Source organism: Dendropsophus ebraccatus, chromosome 2 (genome assembly GCF_027789765.1).
Source record: "Dendropsophus ebraccatus isolate aDenEbr1 chromosome 2, aDenEbr1.pat, whole genome shotgun sequence".
Taxonomy (NCBI): Eukaryota; Metazoa; Chordata; class Amphibia; order Anura; family Hylidae; genus Dendropsophus; species Dendropsophus ebraccatus.
In genome coordinates this window covers 36554822-36579643 of record NC_091455.1, presented here as the reverse complement: position 1 = coordinate 36579643, position 24822 = coordinate 36554822, and the positions used below count along the sequence as shown (strand labels likewise).

The window sequence follows — 24822 nt, the reverse complement described above, 5'->3', positions numbered from 1 at the left end:
CAATTAAGTCTTCGATTGGCGTCTGACTTGTGTGTTTCTTGCTTGCTCCGGTCCTGCTACTTGATTACACAATCCAGGCCTAATCTTCACCCTAAAACCTCCATGACGGACAGATACTCACATATATAACGCTGCTTCCGATACATAAGGAAATACTCGACCAGCGGCATGGCGGCTAATAATGCGGCTGCCTACTGGACCACATCTGACAATACGCAATTGTTCTACAAACCTCTGCAATTATACCTTCAATATATCTCCATTTGTTACACTATGCCTCTTGTTCTGTGTAAGGGGGTTCATAAGAACAGCATTTCATACTATTTTATCTAAGAACCTGTCCGTTTCAGCTCGGAGCCATTATAGAATTTAGCTGTAGAAGGCCCCATCCCACTTGTGTTAACCACCACCCACTTGACCCGTGTCATGTCCCGTCCACTTGACAAGCGTAATATAAAGTTACTAATCTTTCTTTTTGACATGTGATACCAGGTATAATTTGTTGATGAATCACCACCAAAAAGGAGTTCATAAATAGCAAACTAGCAAGCAACATCTATCATATTAAACCAAGGGTAAAGCGTTTGTATGTTCTTCCTGTGTTTATTTAGATTCCCCCCCATACATTAACATATATGGCACAGGAGCTTGCAGTGTTAGGCCAGGTTCACACTACGTATAACACCAGCCATTCTGTGACCAAGCAGTGTCACAGAACAGCAGGTGTCAGTGAAGATTATCCCGGCCAGTACTGTCAGTTGTTCGTGCGGCCGCTAGGGATCCCAGCCAGAGTGTATAGTACGTGTATACACTCTAGCCGGGATCCCATAGTCTGCGGTACAACATAAGTTGTGTATTAACCACAGTCATTGTTGCAAACCGGCAACAATGGCCGTGATTAATCCACAATTTTCGTTGTATGAATATGGCCTTATGCTGTTTATGAAACTGCAAAGGCAAAATTAGAATATATGATGTATATTAACTAATAGCTCACAAATGCATTGTGCGTTGCAAACCCTACACAAAAAACGGCATACACAATTATCAACATTTATTTTGCAAAAATTGGGACACAATCCCCGTCCTGAGAAAACCCCAAAATCTCAGCAACAACCCCAAAATGCCTATTTTTAGGTAGCGTTTGCATAAACTCTGCCCCCTTTGATATCCATCTAGCAGTATTGTTACACAAAAATTGGGACTGTTGACAAGTAAGCCTGATAAGGACCTTTGTCTTTTGTTCATCTTTTTAACATAGTTTGCTATGCATCCAGTGGACTTTTTATTTTTATTTTTTTTTTTGTGTGTGTGTGTGTTAAAAGAAATGTCTGAAAACTGATCAATAAAATTTTCACAGGGGGAAAAAAAAAGGCTTGAATATCACCCAACATACATAAGACCAGATTAAGTGTGCGTGAAGTGGTATCATCAGGAATAAAAACCTCAAGTCTCGGGGAGGGGAAATAGGACACCTGTGATCTAATTCAAATGTCTCTAAGCATTTTAAGAAACCAGACCACACATACTTACCAGTTAAGCAACATCGCCAATCCATACCCTTTATTGAATCTTGGACTTTTTTTTATACATAGAAAAAAGACAGGCGTGAGTATACACAGAGGAGAAAAGATAATTCAGACAGACCCCTGAAAACTGCATCATAATGATGAGAAAACCACACAGGCAAATCTGTAGATATCCATTAATGGGAAATTACCCATGGGTTAGAAGACACTAACCTGCTGATATCTCCCTATAGCAGGGATAGGGAACCTTGGCTCTGCAGCTGTTGCAAAACTACAACTCCCATCATGCCTGGATAGCCATGAGGCATGATGGGAGTTGTAGTTTTGCAACAGCTGGAGAGCCAAGGTTCCCTACCGTATAGGGTATGAGGCATTGAGAATGAAGGCATGTCTCCTACCATAATCCTCTGGGCAGTTTTCGTGATATTAGCAGTCTTTTCCCCGTTTGGGTGCGCTGCCCGCCATGCACTGGCCTACTTTGCTGATATTCATTAGAGCACCGGTGCAGTTTGGTGCACTGTAGGTAGTAGTCCTGCCCCCAGTGCACCAAAATGCCTTAATAGCATAGAAAATAAACAGCTAATATCACAAAAATGTACCCTATCAGCAGGTTAGATTCTTCTACTCTGCTGATAGTTTCCCTTTAAAGCAAGTGGGGACTATACACTAAGCTTTTAAATACATTACATTCTGGCAGACCTGAAGAGATCTCCTGTTATCTGATCACTGTGCACCAGGAACACTGATGTTAACCATGTAGAAACCTTCAACTCGTATGAAACCCTCACAAGGTACATTACACGTTCCTGTATATCTTGGCAGGTGAATTTGATTTTCAATGAGAAAACCATCTGGAATGTTTGCTTTTACTAGCGGCTAGCCCAGCATGAAAGATGTATTTACAATCTGTCCATATAACAGCCTGTGCATTTCCTAAGGCTTGGCTAATGATTACTATATAAAGGGCACAATTCAGGTACCGGCTCACAGGAACCTATACAAATATGTAAATTAACACTACAGAATGACACGACCACCTGACGGGTTTCGCACTCCATAAATGCGAGTTATAACCAAAAATATTTACATTTAGATGGATAATCAGATTGGGCACGAAATAGATTTGGTTACATTTAATTCAATACAAACCCGCATTACGTTTAATGGACGTCGTGGGGTTTTTAAACAATTCTGACTTTAATCCAATAGTTAAAAAAATGTTAGGATTCAGAAAATATTTTTTCAAGGGATTAAAGGGGTTATACAGTGTTAGGAACTTTTTATATAATGCTGCCCTGCTGGAGAACATAATAAATATGTTATGCTTACCAGTCCCGCTCCCCCGGGGTCCTGCTGAAGGATCTCCGGTGACCCCTGCTGACTGCAGCCGCCACAGTGCTCTCTGCTGCCACCTCTGTCCATGTCAGGAACTGTCCAGAGCAGGAGAGGTTTTCTATGGGAATTTGTTACAATTTTGGACAGTTCCTGCCAGGGACAGTGATGGCAGCAGAAAGCACTGTGTCAGACTGGAAAGCATAGACCACTTCCTGCAGGACACACAGCAGCTGATAAGTACTTGAAGGCAGGTTCTTTAATTTAAAAGAATTAATTTACAAACCTACTTAACTTTCTGACACCAGTTGATTTAAAAACTACTTCTTCTCTCTGAAGTACCCCTTAAAGGACAATGCCAGAGGAGCAGGCAGGCAGCCGTATAGGAGCACCAGCAGATATAGTACCTCTCCCAATGCACCAAGGGGCTTCATTAAAACATTAAAAGGTTTTCTTTTTTTTTGGGAGGACCATATTAATGGCTAAGAAGCTGAAAGATTCCTTTATAAAGAAAAAAAAAAAGTTTTATCCAATACAGTTGTTATACAGACAGCTGGCTACAGAAGGTGTCTCCTTTGTCCCATCACAGTGCTTGGTCTTATCCCCTCCCCGCCTGCTGGCCTGAAATGGAAGGATGTCAAGAAGGAGTAAGTTGAAAACCCTAACAGTTACAAGAAAATCCTCCAGAATGACAGAGCGTCTCCTGTTTAAGTCTATCACTCATTTCTAGCTTTAGTATTCTTGTAAAGATAGTTAGTCACAAAAAGCAAAGAATAGAATCTAACACCAGTGTCAACATTGGGGTGCATATTGCTGAATGTACAGCATAATCCTCATTCCGAATGCCAACATGGTGCCAATTACAGTACATACACATTGCATCCATATAAATGGATTCCAGAACAGTTATACAACATGTGTACTTCACATGTGCCTGGTATTCAATGCCTTGTCTGGAAACTCTATAGTACTGATAAGTGAGTAGCAGACTGTGCCAGTTTTGCTATGTACATCCAAGAACTGTAAGGCACTGATCCATGCATAATTACTCATTTTGTGCAAAGGACACACCATGCCGACGGGGATCAAACTGCATTAAAGTGCTAACTGTGAAAAGAAATAGTCTCACCCCAACTGCAATGCAGAACATAAAACCCAGCCATAGATAACCTTAGGGTCTCATTTTATTAAACCATTTTCAGGCTGAACTCATCCCCACGCAGTGTGGGAATGATTGACAAGCAGAGAGGCCTGTTAGTGGTCTCCCTGCCTGTCAATCATCCCCGTAGAGCGCACCAAAAGGCAGAGGGTGGTGACTAGTCCTGAGCGGATCTCCGTCCAGATGACTAGTTGCCGCCCCTCTCCACACCTCACGCAGCAGAATATAACTTTTTTCTGCCAACTAAAGCTACTGCTGCAGTAGGAACATGTCGCGAGCAGTACAGGAGCTCTATATGGTGCTGGAGGGAACCATATCAGTACAATCATACTGATTCATTCCCTTTAAGGTCCCCATACACTTTAAACTTCTGTCGGCAGTACCTGCTGCTTGTAGAGGACCCTCTAGATGCACAAACGAAAGATGATGTAGTTGGAGATGAGGGTCAGGCAGGATGGAAAATCCATTGACCCTTTTGTTCTCAGAGAGAAGCTGCTGCTAAATCAGTCTGGCTGCAGTCTACATTTTATTGAACTTACTACAGTATAAAACACTGCACGTGAAGGTCAACAACAAAAACTCACTTAGTTGTACTTTATTAGTGTGGTCAATGTACCTCATTTGCTAGTGTGTTGATATCTGGATTCCCAAGCACTTCCATATTTCAGCTACTAACTATGATCAAAAGAATTGCTACATAAAAATAATTGCTGCCTCCTGCCCAAGAGATTTCAACAGGAATAACAGCTTCCTCAGGAATCAGGACATAACATTAGAGGCCCAGTCCCCTGAAGAAGCCATTTTAAAGTGTAACAAGTTTTTTTTTTTTTGGGGGGGGGGGGGGGGGGGGATGATTTGGATGCAGTAATTTTTATTTTATTTTTTAAACATGCAGAGTATAAAATACTTGGATATTAAAACACCAACACATTACCAAATAAGAGGTTTGTATCTCTAGTTGTATACTAGTAAAACACAACCTAATAACTAATGATCGGTATAGTTTTTAATCATGAGTTTTCTGTTGGCCCTTTAGGTTTACTTTTTCTTTATTTCAATGCAATTGATTTCCAGGTCTTATTGTTTTTCCCTGGAGTTACTGTGCATCCTCCCTCTTCCTGCAAAAGTCACAGAGCATGCTCACAACACTCTTTCATGAAAGTTGTGCCCTAGGTTATCTACATACACTACCGGACAAAAGTTTGGGGTCACATTGAAATGTCCGTATTTTTGAAGGAAAAGCACTGTACTTTTTAATGAAGATTAAACTAGTCCTAACTTTAAACAAATACACTCTATACATTGCTAATGTGGTAAATGACTATTCTAGCTGCAAATGTCTGGTTTTTGGTGCAATATCTACATAGGTGTATAGAGGCCCATTTCCAGCAACTATCACTCCAGTGTTCTAATGGTACAATGTGTTTGCTCATTGGCTCCGAAGGCTAATTGATGATTAGAAAACCCTTGTGCAATCATTCTCACACATCTAAAAAAACAGTCTAGCTCGTTACAGAAGCTACAAAACTGACCTTCCTTTGAACAGATTGTGTTTCTGGAGCATCACATTTGTGGGGTCAATTAAACGCTCAAAATGGCCAGAAAAAGAGAGCTTTCATATGAAACTCGACAGTCTATTTTTGTTCTTAGAAATGAAGGCTATTCCATGCGAGAAATTGCTAAGAAATTGAAGATTTCCTACAACGGTGTGTACTACTCCATTCAGAGGACAGCACAAACAGGCTCTAACCAGAGTAGAAAAAGAAGTGGGAGGCCGCGTTGCACAACTAAGCAAGAAGATAAGCACATTAGTCTCTAGTTTGAGAAACAGACGACTCACAGGTCCCCAACTGGCATCTTCATTAAATAGTACCCGCAAAACACCAGTGTCAACATCTACAGTGAAGAGGCGGCTGCGGGATTTTGGGCTTCAGGGCAGAGTGGCAAAAAGTGGCAAGAAAAAGCAATATCTGAGACTGGCCAATAAAAAAAAAAAAATTAAGATGGGCAAAAGAACACAGACATTGGAGAACACAGACATTGGAGAGAGGAAGACTGGAAAAATGTGTTGTGGACGGATGAATCCAAGTTTAAGGTGTTTGGATCACAAAGAACGTTTGTGAGACGCAGAACAAATGAAAAGATGCTGGAAGAATGCCTGACACCATCTGTTAGGCATGGTGGAGGTAATGTGATGGTCTGGGGTTGCTTTGGTGCTGGTAAGGTGGGAGATTTGTACAGGGTAAAAGGGATTCTGAATAAGGAAGGCTATCACTCAATTTTGCAACGCCATGCCATACCCAGTGGACAGCGCTTGATTGGAGCCAATTTCATCCTACAACAGGACAATGACCCTAAACACACCTCCAAATTGTGCAAGAACTATTTACAGCAGAAGCAGCAGCTGGTATTCTATCATAGGTAATGGAGTGGCCAGCACAGTGACCAGATCTGAACCCCATTGAGCTGTTGTGGGAGCAGCTTGACCGTATGGTACGCCAGAAGTGCCCATCCAACTTGTGGGAGCTGCTTCTAGAAGCGTGGGGGGCAATTTCTCCAGCTTACCTCAACAGATTAATAGCTAAAATGCCAAAGGTGTGCAATGCTGTAATTGCTGCAAAAGGTGGATTCTTTGACGAAAGCAAAGTTTGATGTAAAAACAATGTTATTTCAAATACAAATCATTATTTCTAACCTTGTCAATGTCTTGACTCTTTTTTTCTATTCATTTCACAACGTATGGTGGTGAAGACGTGTGACTTTTCATGGAAAACACAAAATTGTTTGGTTGACCCCAAACTTTTGAACGGTAGTGTACATAAGTGTTACCGATGATAATCTATACAGAACAGGAATTACCCATCGGGTTCAGTGGCCAGAATAAGAAAAAAAGATTTTTTATTTTTTTTTTAATATATTAAGTAACATGAAAAAGAAAAGGGGGGGGGGAATCAGGAGAAAGCCAACACACCTAACCTTTATCTATGTACCATCGAGGAAGCGCCCCCATATACATTAGATGGCTGGCCAATGTCATCAAAACTGGTGGATACAGACAATTATATAGTGTGTGGCATCTTTAATGTTTGAGACAGGGAAATTACACAGTCAAACCCATTTGGGATATCTCTGTAGATTGCTGTATATCAACCACAGGAAATATAATGCACACACGCCAGCAACCTTATCATCCCTGACTGTGTAAACTGCAGAAAAATAAATGCACTTTGTACAAATCGATATCTACATAACTTCACAGGCTTAAATAAATCTTATAAATGCATAAGGATTAGTCTACCACAGTTATACCGTCAGCGATATAACACGAGCATCAAGATTAATGGAAATTGAACATGAAGGATCTGTTCAGCAAAGGTTAAGTGATTGATATATCATAAACAGGGGAATAGGATTAAACTATATTTCCAGAATCCCCCTTAACCCCTGCAATGCCAAAGTGGCATGGTGCGGCCATAACCTCCTGCATGTGTGCTTTGGGTTTATTAGGCGGAAGCGATGCTTGTTTGCAAGGAATCCACCGTTTCCTCTCTGCCAGAACACTTGTTTAAAAAGCCATGTTAGACTTCTATTTAAAGCTCCAGCTTGGCCAAGTAGGAAATGGCCTGTTGGCAATAGATTAACTTTGTGGCAGTGCCAACTGGCCTGCAGCTAAACAGTGTGCAGGATAATTTCAACATGCATACCCAAGTAACAAAAATTGTACTTTACATAAATACTGAAGAGTATGGCCCCGTTCCAGGAAAAGCAAAGACAATAAGCCCTGGCTTGCATGCTCGCCTTTATCGGATGAATGTCAGAAGAAAAACAAAGTCCCACAATCTAAAGAAGTCAACACATGTCCAGGAAGCTTGTGAGGTCACAGCAGAAAGAAAAAGGAAAACCAGAAGAAATAAAAAAAAAAAATAAAAAAAAGAGACTTTTAGGTCTATTTACAATAGGAAGTTTAAAGCTAATTTAGTGAATACCACAAATACGTCTTAAAGGAACACCGGCCCCCAGTAATTATTAATACCGGCCCCCCGTATTATTGACTACGGAGGACGTGTGTCCTATCCTGCATTGCCCAGGCAATCCAATGATCTAAATCATGGGTCTCCAAACTGCAGCCCTCCAGCTGTTGCGAAACTACAACTCCCATCATGCCTGGACAGCTAAAGCTTTGGATTTGGCTGTCCAGGCATGATGGGAAATGTAGTATTGCAACAGCTGGAGGGACGCAGTTTGGAGACCCATGATCTAAATAGACATTGTGTAATACTTATTTTCTCCTGTGGGGCCACTGCAGGAAAGCAGATCACTTACTGCTAAATTTCTTCTTAGGTAATAGCAGGTTGTGGTAGGACCATTTGTAACAAATAAAGAGGAGAAGAACTTTAAAGGGGTTATCTAGAAATTAAAAAAAAAAAAAACCACACATGGTTGTTTGCAATATTCGAAAACTGCTCCATTCACTTCAATGGAGTTGAAGGTAGTGGCCAGGCTAATAAAATACTACTCTGAATCATTTTTCTTTTATTAAATTATCAAAAGTATATGTTTAGGTTTTCCTTAAAGGGCAAATCCAGCCAGGGGGATTTTTTGCACTACTGCCAGGGAGGAGGAAGAGCTAGAGCTGTGAACTAGCTGAGAGGGCCCAACACGTCCCATCCCAAGTCCCCACTCAGAACGTGAAGCGGCAGTACCGCAAACCCCTCCACCCCACCCCCATCCTGGAATTATCCTTTAATTTACTATGTTGCTTGACATGTGCAAGATAAAAATTGACTTAAATATAAAAAAATTGTTGAAATAGACCCTCCTGTACGATTTCTCAAAACAGAAAGAAGAGGGTAGTTTGTCACCAAAACAGTTTTGCTAAAGTTGATAACTTTTTCCACTGCGATAGGAAAAAAAAAATAGATATGATAACCAACAGGAGTATTCTCATGTAAAGTTGTTATCCCCTATTAATAGAATAGGCAATAACAAGCTGATTCGTGGGGGCCAACCGCTAAGACCCCACCAACCACAGAACGTCATCAGAGTCTCTCGCTCTATTCCACTGGAACAGTGGAGACAGATGAGAAGCAGAGAATTAGGCTAGTTAACAGGGTTTTCCGCTCAAATTTAACTCTTAAGTTGCTGATTGCTTCTTACATAGCGGCTCTCTGTTCTGGCTCCCAGAGGAGATTCCCTTAGTATGAGGTTCCTATTGGGGATGGTCTTCACATTATGTTATTAAACATGCTGCATACTGTTAAGTATTGGGGATGTGAAGTCCTAAAACTTATCCCCAATCAGAGCGGAGAAAGATTTCCGCTCTACGCTAAACCTTGACGTTAGTGTGTGTGTTAGTGTGTCCTTAATAGCCCAATCCAGCAGGAGGACATGGTCTATTATGTAGTGTAACTGGAGAGGTACAAGTCTACCCTCCGCTTATCTGATTATCCGCATTATAAACGGGATCTAGTCTTTCCTATTTTTGTCATTATATCTTAAAACTCATGTTAGGAAATTAGCCGCTTACCTTTCAGTACCCAGCGCAGCTAAATGAGATGAAGAGGGCTGAGTGATTCCAGCTGCGGAGGGGATGATTACATTAAGCCTGAAAATATTACACTGAGAATCAAGGCCGGGCAATCAAACCATTAATCTGTAATCAATGCAGGCCGCTCGCTCACCAGGGCCGCTGCTCATACACTTGCATCACATTTCCCTGATTGGAGAGATCTCCCCCCCCCCCATCCCCACTTAGGGAAAAAAAAAGAAAGAAATGCCTATTTCTGTATAGCCGAGTTTTATTTTTATCCCTGGCTTATTCTTTCCTGCCTCTTGGATGTGAGTGTTCTCAAATGTGCTCTCCACTGAAGTCCTTGGCCTTCTGAACTCCTAACATTGCAGTGGGAACAAGAACATAAAAGGCAATAGACGTCTATAGTTCACGAATGGCCCTACAAATGCAACAACGTGAGCCACCCCATAGCTTACAATAGAAAGGCCACAAGTACAGAGGCAGATCCTGCTCTAAACAAAATAAATATCATAAAACAATATACAAAGTTAGAGAAAAACCTTATTTTGGCTTACGTGCAATCAGATATACGTGTTATGTTGGCTTATGCCGATTAGCAACGGGAGTGCTCCTCACAAACAGAGTCATATGAATACAATCCAATAAGTAGAAAAGAAGCTGAGGGCACTCACCCATATGTTGCAAAAACTCTTTATTCCAAGGTGCAGTTAAAAACTACGTGAAACATATCACTCTTGAGCAGACGCCATACCACATCACAGCGTAGACATCATGATGGCCATTTCACGAGCATGTGCGCTTCACCGAATGGCGCCCCTCCCAAGGGCCTCCCCAGCTCAAGAGTGATATGTTTCACGGAGCTTTAAACTGCACTTTGTAACATATGAGTGAGTGCCCTCAGCTTCTTTTCTACTTATTGGATACCATAGAACAATAGTTACACTTTATTATTTTTAGTAGTAGTTTTCTCTAGTGTGCTCACATATTCAAGTACTACAGTATTACCCTAACCATGCAGACACAACAAAAGTTTTGATCAGCCAGGGAGTTTAGATATAACAGTACGCTTCCCTGACAGCAAATGACAGACGACAATCACGACATGACAGTCATTGAACCATTTAAAGGGGCACTTCAATTAGGAAAGAGTTAAAGGGGTAGTGCGGCGCTAAGAAATTATTTACAGAATAACACACATTACAAAGTATGTTATGTCTGTGAATCACCCCCTTCCTTGTCCCCCCACCCCCGCACGTGTACCCGGAAGTGTGGTGCATTATACATACCTGTCACGTGCCGTCCCCTGTTCCCGATCTTCTGTGCCACAACGTCATCTTCAGACGGCCGGCCGCCCTCTGCCGCGTCATCAGATGCTCAGCCACGATTGGCTGAGCATAACTGTGCTCAGCCAATCGCGGCTGAGCGGCTGATGACGCAGTCACGTGATTGATGGAATAATAAACTATATCACTGCCTCTTCCTCGGTAGATTTTCCGTGTGTATACTTAAGGGGCCTGCCACCCCAACGTCTCAGTCCAATGTACAACACACACAGGATTCAGTTGCGATATTTTATAAAGAATTCAGTAATACAATTCAAATCACCATTTTGTGCAGACAATTCGCTGTAAACGAGGAAGCATGTAAAGTCCAAGGCTCAACTAGAGCTCTATCAGTCCAAACGGATCAGATTCTTGATGGAGCGTGCACGGCATGTGAACGTGGACGCTCCATCAAGAATCTGATCCGTTTGGACTGATAGAGCTCTAGTTGAGCCTTGGACGTGATTGATGGACACATTGAGCTGTGACTGGCCAGAATTCCTGTGTTTAGCCTGTTTTTTTTCAACCAGCACAAGTCAGAAAATCTGCCTTCAGGAGACTGTACCTGGATTTCTGGTAAGTTCAGCTTTGTTTTACAGCACAATACAAACAACAAAAATAATGCATGTATATTGCAAACTTGCTTTATATCAAGTCTATCGTTGATTTAGATTTTGTGAAAGTTATAACGACAGTGACACTTTAAGCTCTGTGTCTGTGACTGAGACCGACTTCAATATTAAGTCTATATGACCATCTGCTGTTGCATGCACAGAGCAGGAAGAAGCAGCACTCAGCCGCATGCATACCCCCACTCATTCTAGCACTTGGTGGGGTACTGAACACCCAGACTCTCACTGTTCAAAACATTTGACGTGACAAGTTTTGTTTTTGTTTTGTTTTTTTAAGTGACAGATTCATTTAAATGTATCAAAGCTAAACCGCATAATAGGCAAAATAGCAGATAAACCTATATACATTGAATATGCATTGAATTACACCCAGAACTGAATATTCACTAAAATATCCCACAATAAAGAAATGAAATGTAGGGAGGAAAACCGTAATAACTTGCAGTTCTAATATTATTCTACGGAATAAACCTTGACCACAGGATTCCTGAATAGCAGTGTCCCAGGACAAGACCACAAATATGTAAGGAGGGAAAAAAATCTAATAAACCAAGGGCTGACAAAGGGAATAAGTGAAATATAAAGCTTCTGTGGTAGAACTGCCCATACCTGGCAAAACCTGTTACTTTTCAATGAAGTGTACTCATACGGTACAGTCTTTAGAGGCCATCAAAGTTCTGCATTACAGATATGACTCTCATAATATAGTAAGCAAGTTAATATACATTAAAGGGATGTTTATCCTCTATATCCCTAAATCTACTGTGATAAGCAGAGAGATGAAAACAAAGATTCCAAGTACGGACTCTCTCTCTTTTAATCCTCTTTCATTCCCCTGCAGAAAGCTTACCAACCGCCCATGATCTGTAAGTTCTTACACACCATGGGAGTTATGTGTAAGAACATACAGGTCATATATCTCTCTGACCACTTGTACACAGTACTCCGCTGTCTCAAACCCATAAAGAGTCAATGGGGTAGTAGTGTATTCACATAAGAAGACAAAGGACCTCCACTCTTGTCATCAGTGGGGTGCCAAGTGACCAGACCCTCATAATCTTATACTTACCACCTACCTGGTGGATTAGTGCCAAGTTTTACTCTTGGGATAACCCCTTTAATTTTTTTCTGCCTTTTTCAATAAGCCAAAAAAACACTTACCCTCATTGGATGAATATCCGCATAAGGAGGCTTTCCTTCTGCCATTTCTATGGAAGTAATTCCCAAAGACCAAATATCTGCTACACAGTTGTACCCAATTTCTTGTATAACTTCCGGAGCCATCCAGAACGGAGTCCCAATGACTGTATTACGTTTTGCCATTGTATCCTATAGAGAGAGAGAGAGAAGATATTTATTCAGGTGTTCAAGAAGGTATAAGAGTTATCTACCTCCTATAATGTCACTTACTGTCAACTGGCCCGCAACTCCAAAATCAGCCAATTTAGCATGACCTTCAGTGTTGAGGAGGATATTCCCGGCTTTTATATCTCTGTGGATCTTCCTCATAAAGTGTAAGTATTCGAGGCCTTTCAGCGTGGATTTAAGTATTGTAGCGATTTCATCTTCTGTTAACTGAAAGAGAAATCATAAGTATTTTTTCAGAATAAAATAGATTTTAAATAAACTTGTATTGAAGAAAAATAAAATCACATACTATTACTTTTTCAAGGGGTTTTCCAGGCAAAACATACTTATCAGTTATCCACAATTCACTGACTGTCGGGGCGTCACACTGATCAGCTGCTCACTGCCCGCACTACACAGTAAATGGGGCAGGAAACCGTTCGCTCCATTTACTGTATAGTAGTGGCAACACAAAACTGGAGCTCAGCTCATCCTCAATTTAACACCAGCTTGGTTGCAGTAACCAGGGCTGGCCCCCACACAGTAAACAGAGACTGCTTCACACCCGTTCACTGTGACCTATCTGTGGGACACCTCTAAAGTTTAAAAATCAGTCAGGGTCTGGGTGTTCAGCCCCTATCGACCATTAGATAAAGGCAGGAGAAGACCTTGTCTCTGCGCTTCCCTCCCTGACTTCCTGCAGTCTCTATGCTATTGGTATGGGCTCCAAAAACCTAGGACCCTGTTAAAAAGAGCAATAATCTACCAAATCAGCCCAATTCGGATAAATATCTCTGTGTCATATGGTCCGTTTACACGAAGCGATAATTCACCCAATCGTTAAACAATTCTGAAGCAAATATTTGGTTTTTATAACGATAAGCATTTACACATATAAATAGTTAGAAAAATCGTTAGTAAAATCGTTATTGCGATCGTTTTAGGATCGCTTAAGCCCATCTCTACACATAAGGTGAATCTTTAAAATAACGGTTTACACGAAGCTATCTCTGAATTTTTAGCAAACGACCAACGACGATTTGAGAACATGTTGAAAGATCACAATGAACAATTTTTCGCAGTTATTGCTCAAATTCGACAGATAAAGACAACGGCTGAACAGCTGAAGAGATGATCATTAGCTGATCGTTGTCTTTTAGCAAGCTTAAAAATTATCACACACAGCTACATGTAATAGTGATGAGCAGCAGACACATCACTAATAATAACAATTACTGTATACTTACCTCTCCAGGCTCCCCTGGCATCCTGCTGCCTTTTCCCCCCTATGTTCCCCACAGCCGCCGCTGAAGCCATCTCTGAAGTGACAGGCCACTCAGCCAAACAGTGGCTGCATCTGTTCCATCTAGACAAATTATTAGCAGAGTGGCCTGTCACTGCATAGTGTTTCAACAGCGTCTGCAGTCAGTGAAGAAAAGGGAGCAGAAAACAATGGAGCATGGACAGGTAAGTATAATGTTTATTACTTTTTATGTAAAACAAGGTCTGCATGGATATCACTAATGAGATAGATAGATAGAGCCCTTGCTGAAAGATAATAGAGCCATATAATGTGCTCTGTAAGTAAGAGCAGATTGGCGCTCACTTGCCGTGTTAAACGGGTCATATAATACAGTCCTTACAATACAGACTACCTTCAGCAATGAAATGAAAAGGGCCTCAGGCCAGGGAGTGAAGAACTTAGCCAAGTACCTCTCTTCCAAGGCTTTCTCTAATGATCAGTGGGGGTCTAAAAACACAAACACTGACCGTTTAAATGTTTGTAAAACATGGTCCAATTTTTTTTTTTTTAAGCTACAGGGACATCACTTTGATCATCACTTTCATGCTGCCCAAACCACAAGTTATCAGGGTGGTGCCAAGTGGCTTCTCCCTATCCCACCAGACCAGCCCTGACCGATCTCTCCCTGTTTTGCATTAGGAAACATGTACCAATCAAGCAGAAACCAATAGAAACCACCCTGATAACCCACGGTTCATAGAAGGTAATGACAGGTTCCCGTTAAATAGTTTCCAATAAGACTGGCCTAAAAATTAGAAAACATTGCAAATACAGTAGCAATGGCGACACTAGGGAAAAATCTTACACCTGTACACTGCAGTAGGTTTTGTGCACAAATATTAAAGGGGTTGCCCAGGATTTCTGAATACAGTGCCTGTCCTCAGGCTGTGTAAGGTATTATAGCAGCTTAATTTACTTTAATGGAACTGAGTTGCAATACCGCACACAAACTGGGGACAAGAGTGGTGCTGTTTCTAAAAGAAATCAGCTAAATTATTTCTAATCTTCAAGATAACCAACACAGTTTTGGATTCTGTACAAATAAAAAAGAAAATACAAAAGCAGACAGAAGGTCATATAGTGGAAATGGGTCTTAAGGACCCTAAACAATTTTGTTGGCCAAACCAGGATCAGCCGTCAGTATAATGTGTATAGGGCTCCCCCAAACGACCACCTGCAGATAATGTCAGTGGAGACAGGAGTCGGGTGTGATGGAAGATCACTGACCAATCACTTTGTCTTTTGACAGATAAGCCGTAGTCAGAACTGTCTGGCTGCAGCTCAACCCTCCGCACCCCATAGGGAACACAGGAACGCTCGGCCGTGCCTAACACTCCTACGTGTGCGGAGGACGAGAGAGATCACCGTCAGCCGACAGATTGTCCAGCCAACAATTATTATAAGTGTATGCCCATCTCTATCAAACTCTACTGTACACAGCCTTACAGGACTAAGAGTACATATGTATTGAGATGTAACCAAATTAGTTCTGGAACCTGTTCCCTATTGGGGTATGTTTGCACTGTGCTAAAAAGGCATGGGCTCTTTTTTGTGTTTTTCTTTTTGCAGAAATGAATAGTACAGGTGCTTTTAAGAAACTTTGTAATTGGGTTAATTAGGCAAATATGCCATTATCTGCATTCAAAAAGGAAATCACGACTTGTTGCATCAGATGTGCCCCTGTCTGTTTTATGGAGAGGGGAGGGGAAGGAGGAAGGAGGGAGATTAGCTGGCAGCAAAGAACAAAGGATTACACAGTGGGAACTGTGTGAAAGCCGGTATTCAGAGAAAGAGATGTCAGTGCTGACTTAAGAGAAGATAGCCCAGTGATGTAGCTGTAAATTAACTCTTTGTTGTCCTGTTTTGGTGCTTCATCTCCCTCCACCCCTCCCCTCTTCATAGAGAACCATGAAGACAGGGGGGAGAGCTTCAAACTGCTTTCTTATGATAAAAACACATTTTTCGGCTAATAAACCCAATTAAAAAGTTTCTTAAAATTGCCTGGACTATTGATTTCTGCCCAAAAAAATAATAATAATAATTAAACAGGTACACTTTAAAGGGAACCTGTCACCCCCCCGTGCCGGGGTGACAGGCTCCCGACCCCCCGTTAGAGCCCCCTATACTCACCTAATCCCGCCGGGTCCCGCTTCTGGAGGTGGTCAGGTGATGAAGATCTCAGCCGCTGCAGCCCGGCGCGCGCGCTGAGAGATGAGTCCAACGCTCATAGAGAATAACGGAGCGCTGGACTCTCCTGTCATTCTCTACGGGTGTTGGATCTTCATCACCCGACCACCTCCAGAAGCATGACCCGGCGGGATTAGGCGAGTATAGGGCGCTCTAACGGGGGGTCGGGAGCCTGTCACCCCGGCACGGGGGGTGACAGGTTCCCTTTAAAGTAAAAGCCTGAAACCACACAAAATATTGCAGGATAGGAACATAAACTAAATTCATACTACAACTCAGTAGATTGACCAACGTCCTTAGAACAAACATGGTGAAGTACATAAAACAAGATTGAGTAATAACTAGAGATGAGCGAACCTTGAGCATGCTCGAGTCCATCCGAACCCGAACTTTCGGCATTTGATTAGCAGTGGCTGCTGACCTTGGATAAAGCCCTAAGGCTATGTGGAAATCATGGATATAGTCATTGGCTGTATCCATGTTTTCCAGACAACCTTAGAGCTTTATCCAAGTTCAGCAGCCCCACCTAATCAAATGCTGATCGTTCGGGTTCGGATGGACTCTGACCCAAACCAGGTTCGCTCATCTCTAGTAATAATATCACAACTACAATATTGTAAAGTAGAAGCATAAAGGCGAAGCAATGCCAGTGCTTTACTCTAGAGGGGGCTTAAAACATATCCGCTTTCCCAAGCAAAAGGTTAAACGCTCTCTTCCCATTTCTCAATTCCCACTTCAAAGTCCCATTTAGGGTTGGCCAGCCCTTTAAGAATGCAATATCATGCTCTGCGGTGAGTGCAGATGTTTTTTCTGAGCAGCTGGAAAATGTACAATCTGCGTTATCTACTGTGATCAGCAAACAGGGACGTTTCTGAGGTTTAACATGATTGCAAATCCGGCCATAATAAAATAAAGGCTGCTTCACCTACAGATTAAAGGAGACAGAAGCACACAGGCAAACAAAACCATCCTGTTAGCATCAGCGTTGCTGCGAGCGCTGCAGGCTGTATGGTCAGAAAGGAGCATTGTGCAGCCGGGGAAACGCAGCCGGGAAGTAGAGGTGGTTGGTTCAGTGCTCACAAGATTGAAGGGTACGGATAAAAATGTATTTAGCCTGAATCCATTAACATTCCTCCTCTCGGATTGCATTTACTTTCTCTTGTTTATGGTCACCACACATAATTTGTAATTTTCCAGTAGTTTCTATTTTTATGCAATCGAGATGTAAAACAATTATGGAGCCTATTAGAAAAGTTTCCACTGCTAACTTTCTCAGCGCTCTCCTATTTCAATGGGTGGCGGCAATAAAGCGGATAAAGATGGCAAATGGGTCCCTATTAGGTTTACAAGGAGTGTATAGTCAGGTACGCAGGATCAGTATCATCCATTTTACACATACATATATTTATTATACATACATATATATACACATATATATATATACACACACACACACACACACACAAACACACACATATACAAATTAGTACAGCATTTATCTTATGCAAAACTGTGCCATGACCATGGTGGCTATATATGAGTAGTGATGGTAATAAGATATATTTAGACACTTGCAATGCAATACATGATGACTATAAGCACACTTCTCTCCTGACACTGTCCATGGTACTGACAATAAGGAAGACGCAACAGTCATGGCAACTCAATGTAATAGACAGACAACACCTTTTTAAAGTGGGTTATCCAGGCTTAGGGTATGCACACACTGAGGAATCCGGGAGGATTACCCGCCGTGGATCCCTCAGCTTGTCCCTGCTTGCGGCCACGTGCATCTCCTCCTGGGCCATAGACTCTACTCTCTGCACAGGCAGACTCTGCCGTCCGCCTGAAGAATGAACCAGTTCATTCTTCGGGCGGATGGTGCAATCTGCCTGTGCATAGAGTAAAGTCTATGGCCCAGGAGGCGCGCGTGGCCGCGAGCAGGGGCGAACCACGTAATCTGCAGCGGGTGATCCTCCCGGATTCCTCAGTGTGCACACACTTAAACACACAAAAACATGTGAGCTTTCTACCAGGAATGGCACCCCTCTGGTCCTCAGTTTAGGTGTGGGTTTTGCAGCACAGTTCTATTCAAGAGAATGCAGCTCAATTGCAATAATCACGCAAAACCTGAGGACAGGGGTGGAGTAGCTTATTCAAGAAAGTAGCTGTGTTTTTATATCCTGGACAACACCTTTAAAGGGGTTATCCAGCGCTACAAAAACATGGACACTTTCTTCCAGAGACAGCCCCACTCTTGTCTCCAGCTTGGGCGGGGTTTTGCTGCTCAGTTCTATTGAAGAGTTGTGTTGTCTCTGAAAGAAAGTGGCCATGTTTTTGTAGCACTGGATAACCCGTTTTATTGGATGCACATGCAGAAATCAGCAGGTCCAGATTTCCTGATCCCCAGCAGTAAACCAGGGGAGGCAGGGGAAGTTTAGCATCATAAACCAAGCTATTTAAAGCAATATCATTTTAAAATATATATATTTTTTTTTAAACTGTGATTTTGACAGTTTTGACTGCTGTTATTAAGCCCCTAGAAAGCCCTCTCCATGGTACACAGCCATTTCACATACCCTCCATTGCAGGGTGAAGACTGGAAATAGGTTGTTTGCCAGTAACACATACATGGTTACTTCCGTCCTTAGTTCTCTGGCCAATCAGAGCACAGCACTCCCGGGTATGCCATGAAAAGACTGTGATGACTGCACTGCAGTGGTGGTGTACAGCAAAACACTGAACAAGCTGGCACTGTACTGGGTAGATGATTTACACAATAAATTACTACAGATAGGATGGGGGGGTAGTCAAGCAATGGCTCCACAAGGTGTTATCTGAGTGGAAAGAAAAGCAGTAGCACAGTAAAAGGTTACAGTAAACTAATATGTTTCTTTTCCTGCACATAGCATATGCTGAGCTCTGCTCCTACCCCACACCCTTCCTGTGTTCCATATTGCTGTCTCTGTCACTAGAGACAGATTTCTTCTAACAACAAGCAGTGATCATCAGATTATATGGAAGGGAGATATATAATGGTAAAGACGTTAGAGCAGTTTTTCTGGTGTTAGGAGCAGGGCTGTGGAGTCTGTAAGCCGCAGCTCCAACTCCTGACTTCCACTCTTTCATAAATGGCCAGTCAGACACCAGAGGACTTATTTATCCAACAAGTGTAAAGCAGATCTGGCTCAGCAGCTTCAGTGTAATGTCCTACATGATCCTGGGGCAACTTCTGAGTGAATAAGGAAAGATATAAAGCAGCGTGTGGAGTGGATGCAGCCAGTCTCCAGCCTCCATGTCCTGAATAACTCAGAACTAGACTAGATGAAGCAGGTGGCCTTTTCTGCCGACAATCTTCTATGTTTCTAACTAAATATTCAGCATACACAAAGAAACACTGCTAACAATGCCCGACACCTGTGATATAGAGGGGTCAGCCATAGTATTAGAGGTGATCCATAATCCCAGATTTATCAGCTCTCTGTCAGCATCTGCGCTCCTGAATCATTGTGGCCCCACAGGAACTACCCACTCAGCCAGTCAGTGACTGCAGCTGTGTCCCTCCTCACTCACTGATTGGCTGAGCAGGCATTTCTGAATGGGGCCATTGTGCACACGCAAGCGCACACACACACACACACACACACACACAGTTAGGAATGTGACTTTGCACTCCTAGGTCCGTGCCGGGCGACCGAGGAAGCGCTGAGTTTCTGTCTGTTTTTGCAAAATGAATTGTGTCTGAACTGTGTTTTACTTTTCAGCCACACCTGCCTTGCCTATCGGTGCAAGGTTACTGCACTGCTAGGTCTCTTCAGCTAAGCTTGGTGCTGGGATCAGGGCTGCTCCAATCAGCTGCTGGACCTAAGCTCTGATCCTGGATAAAAGGCAGCCAGCTCCTCATTTCCCTGCTGGCTATTAGTTCACACTAGTCCCAGCTCCCCTGCTCCTTTCCCAGCGTTCCCTGTCCTCATACCCTTGCTATTGCTCTGCCCGTGTTCTGACCTCTTGCTTGACATCTGACTATCCGCTCTCCTTCTGATTTTGTACTGCGTTGTCCGTTTAGTTTTGACTCCGTTAGCTGACTATCCTACATTGTGTTTTGTCTGTCTACGTTTTTGTGTCTTCACCTACTCAGTGTAGGGACCGACTCCGTGGTTGTCCGCAACCGTTTAGGGTCGTCAGTGGCAAGTAGGCAGGGGACATTAGTTGGGGCAAGTTTCAGGGCTCACTGTCTTGTCCGTGTCTCCCCAGCCTGACACACACACAGCCTGCTGCAGCCATAGCACACTGAAGACAGACACACATCTCTCAGAGATTAAAAAAAAAAAAAAAAAAAACCTGCTACATAATATATGGCTTCTCCTCCTCCTCTATATTACACAGCATATCTTCATATTACACTGCTGCTCATATATAATCATCCAGCATCCTTGAAGAGAACAGCACAGATCAGCCCTCAACACATTGGCCTCTTCCAACTCAGACACCACCAACTTTTCCCCGACCACCAATATATAATAGGGCCAGTGCTTTATTACTGATATATGGAGGAAACTAAATATATGTGAGACAGGGTTTTCTGGCTGTTATAAATAAAGGGCTTAGATTGATAGAACACAAACTACATTAATCAGCAACATTTATAAAATCCATATGACAACTCAATTATAAAATTATTTATTTATTTGAAGGTTTGGGTCGGAGTCTGTACATTTTTTCCCGACTCCAGCCAAATCTAGCTCCGACTTCGACTCCACAACCCTGGTAAGGAGTCACTTTTAGTAAAGAAGCAATTTACAAAACCATATAGAGAGAAGTTGTTTGAAACAACAGCGACCACCTAAAGACCTACAGTATATACGGAACATCTACTCTATAAATGACCAATCTAATAGTGTATTGGACTCCAGAAATGCAGGGTTTCATCATGGCATAATTTCCCTAGGCTTTGAATATATAAATCCATACAGGGACAGTCCTATCGGGATAAGGGCAGGCATCTAATAAGGGGTGGGGCTCAGGAGCGTAAAAAAAAAAAAAAAAAAAAAAAATTGTTCAAATTTGTCACCTCTGCATTTTTTTCTTTTTTTTTCTTAGCGCAATAGCTTTTATATGTTTTCATAAAGTGGTTACACACCAGTACAAACTGCACATGTACACTTATTAAATAAAGCTTCCTTGTGTGTCCTGCAGACACAGCCGGGTACTGTAACGCGGCTTCAATGTAAACATCTCGGTTCTCCCAGCTTCAGGCATAGGGGCTGCTGATAGAAAAGTTCATGTACTATTCTCTCCTCCTCCCTCAGTCACTCACAGATACATAAATTTGGCGAGTGTGCGCACCATGAGATAACCATAGAAAAGTCTTTCTGTACACATCTTTCCCACATTCGTACGGTGTTAAATTATCGTAATACTTACAGTTTTATTTCGTAATCGAATGATGTCAGAGACGGAGCCAGCTCCACAGTACTCCATTACTATCCATAAGTCTGTGTTCTTAAAGTAGCTGCCATAATATTTCACAACATAGTGGCTACAAAAAGAGAGAAAAAGAATCATTTTCTGTTAGACTGAAGTCACTTTACATAATACACGCATTATCCTGCTATGGTATTCTAAGGCAGAAATTCTTATGAGATGCCCCCTATTTGCTGAAGTACAGCTGGGAAGAGTTTTAACAGAAACGATGATATTGTGCAATGAGCTTCATCAAATTCTGCATTAAAAAAAAATATATAAATTTTTTATCCCCTTTTTGACCAAGAAAATTTCCATTTTTGCATTTTAGTTTTTCCCTCCTTGCCTTCTAAGAGTTATAACACTTCCATATTTACAGCTTTTTATTTGCTGGACTAATCATACACATATAAGAATGACCGCTACTGACCATTGTTCTGTTTAACCCTTTAAACTTAACCCATTTTATCATTAAAGGGTTATAGAGAGGGCTCACGATGTGACCCCTCTCTATACCAGGCAGCAGGCAGAGGCCACCTCTAATGGTCGCATGGAGTGATTATTCTGTGATGGCGACTTAACCATGTAGATGTCGCTGTCAAAACTGACAGAAGCATATAAATGGCTTTAAACGCCTTCATTGGTGGTCCGATGGCGGGATGAGGATCCTCTTCCTGCGTTGCGAGTATTGGAAGCCAATCCTTTATTCTCACACCCTGAGGCCTCTGCTATGCCTCGGATTGCAATAAATTGGCCTCAGCAGCTTGTAGCAACTGAGTGCAGAGAACATCGATCCATGCAGTTCATAGGTACTACAATGATCTCTATGAGCGATCATACTAGAAAGAAGTTTAAAATAAAAATTTTTCATATATAAAAAAAACCTTCCACAGAAGTTTTAAAAAAATCTAAATAAAAAATAAATTTGTTATCTCTAAATGTGTAATAGCCCAAACTATAAAATTATCAGATTCCTGATTTTACACGGTAAACCGTGTAAACGCAAAAAAAACTACCAAGCTGCAGAACTGCAAATTTTTTATCACATTCTTGATTGACATCTCTGACCAGCTCACCTGTCACATTGCTGCATAATAGAGATTTCCTTAATGATTTCTTGAAGATCCGATTCCACAGGAACTTGCTTTATTGCCACAACTTGACCAGACTCTTTGTGAATGGCTTTAAATACACTGCCATATGACCTGTACGGCAGGAAAGGGGAAAAAAATACCTAATTATCGACAAATACAAAAAAATCTAAGGGATTTTTATTTCCTATTCATATAGAATAATAATAAAATAAAAAAAAGCACAACATAGCAACATTGCAGTTTTCACACTAGTCACTGGCTTTAATGTACAGACCGGTGATGGGTCACATAATATTAATGACAGCTAGAGGATACAGCTGGAGACCTAGGGCAGGATAACCACACAGCTAACGGTGCGTTTACAGACAGATTTATCTGAAAGATTTTGGAAGCCAAAGCCAGGAATTGATTTGAAAAGAGGAGAAATCTCAGTCTTTCCTTTATGACCTGTTCTCTGTTTATGGCCTGTTCCTTGCGTTGGCTTCAAGAATCTGTCAGATATATCTGTGTAAATGCACCATAAGGCTCTGTATGCATCTTCCCTGGTCTCTATGGAGGGGGCTGTATACCATCACTACACAATAAGCTTTCCCAGTTCTTTAAGCCTCCTGTTTTTGGAAGAAAGTGGCTATGTTTTTGTAAGCACTTAAAGCGGCACTATCAGCAGGTTCTTCACAGAGAACTTGCTGATATGCCGCAGTAGCAGAGGACCGTAGTGATACATAGCCATTAGTTTAACCCCACTACACCCCTGCATTGTTTGTAAAAACACTAAATGCTCTTATGCAAATTACCGGTACCTGCACAAGAGCAGGACTGGACAGGACCAACAGGACTGCTTTCCTGCGCTGCCGCCATGTATAGAGCCCACTATCCAGTTATAAATATACGGGAGGACGGGAGGGTGCGGGCGCGGCGATGCTCTCCGTCCCAGAGCAACGCACTAAATGCTCTTATGCTAGTAATTTGCATAAGAGCATTTAGTGATTTTACAAACAATGCAGGGGTGTAGAGGGAATAAACTAATGGCTATGTATCACTACGGTCTTCTGTTACTGCGGCGTATCAGCAAGTTCTCTGCGAAGAACCTGCTGATAGTGCCGCTTTAAAGAGAAAATGTCCTGTCTCCTGTAATGTCTTTAGTAAGGGGAACCGCTTGCACCTTCATGCTACCTAAACCACACATCATTGGGGCGGACTGGCTGACACCAGTTCATTTGTAAGACCATCAATACCACTTTAAAAAAATGAAGGTGGTGTGGTAGGAGAAGAGAGCAGACCTAGGGCACGGCTGCATCACACCATCCAATGCGAATGTTCTGAACAGGAGGAATAATCAATGAGTCAACATCGGTTGACACCATGTTGTAGTCCTCTGGTAGTTGTAGGGCACTTGGTTCCTTCAGCGGCTCCATAGAGAATCAATAGAGCTGCAGGTCATGTGCTGACAAAGGAGCCAGGGGCCACGGAGGTCGGACACACATTATCTCTTACTTGTCCCCTATTCTGTGGACTGGGAACAAGTAAGTTTTAATTGGAAAATCCCTTTAAGGCTACGTTCACACAGAGCAAAAGGGGCGGATTACGCGAGGAAATATTTCTGCCTGAAATCAACTGACGCTGAATTCCGAGCAGAATGTAAGCAGAATCCCTGCGTATTCCGCTAGGAAAGTGTTCAGCTCGTAATCAGCTCTTGACAAATTCAGCGCGGAATACTCGAGGAATCCGCGCTGAATCCGCATGCATTCAGCGCTGAAATTCAGCGAGTATTTGGTGAGTAAACTAGACTACACCAGAACATATACTAGAATCCTCCTCCTCCCCCTTTTTTCCCCATTTCCGCGCTGATTCAGCGCGTAATTTCCGCTTGTATTACGCTTGTATTCTGCGCTGAATACGCGCGCCATTCCACGCTGAAACT

The 24822-nt window shown here is 42.2% G+C and overlaps 1 protein-coding gene across 1 annotated transcript in view; it reads right to left on the bottom strand.

The window, feature by feature from the left end:
• The window catches only part of STK3 (serine/threonine kinase 3), a 178051-nt gene that overhangs the window by 130779 nt on the left and 22450 nt on the right, over positions 1 to 24822 (bottom strand). The window contains exons 3-6 of the mRNA XM_069957356.1: positions 22884 to 23012; positions 21769 to 21883; positions 12918 to 13082; positions 12669 to 12836 (exon numbers count right to left, since the gene is read on the bottom strand). Of these exons, the coding sequence (XP_069813457.1) occupies positions 12669 to 12836; positions 12918 to 13082; positions 21769 to 21883; positions 22884 to 23012 (577 nt within the window). The remainder of the gene's footprint in view (positions 1 to 12668; positions 12837 to 12917; positions 13083 to 21768; positions 21884 to 22883; positions 23013 to 24822) is intronic.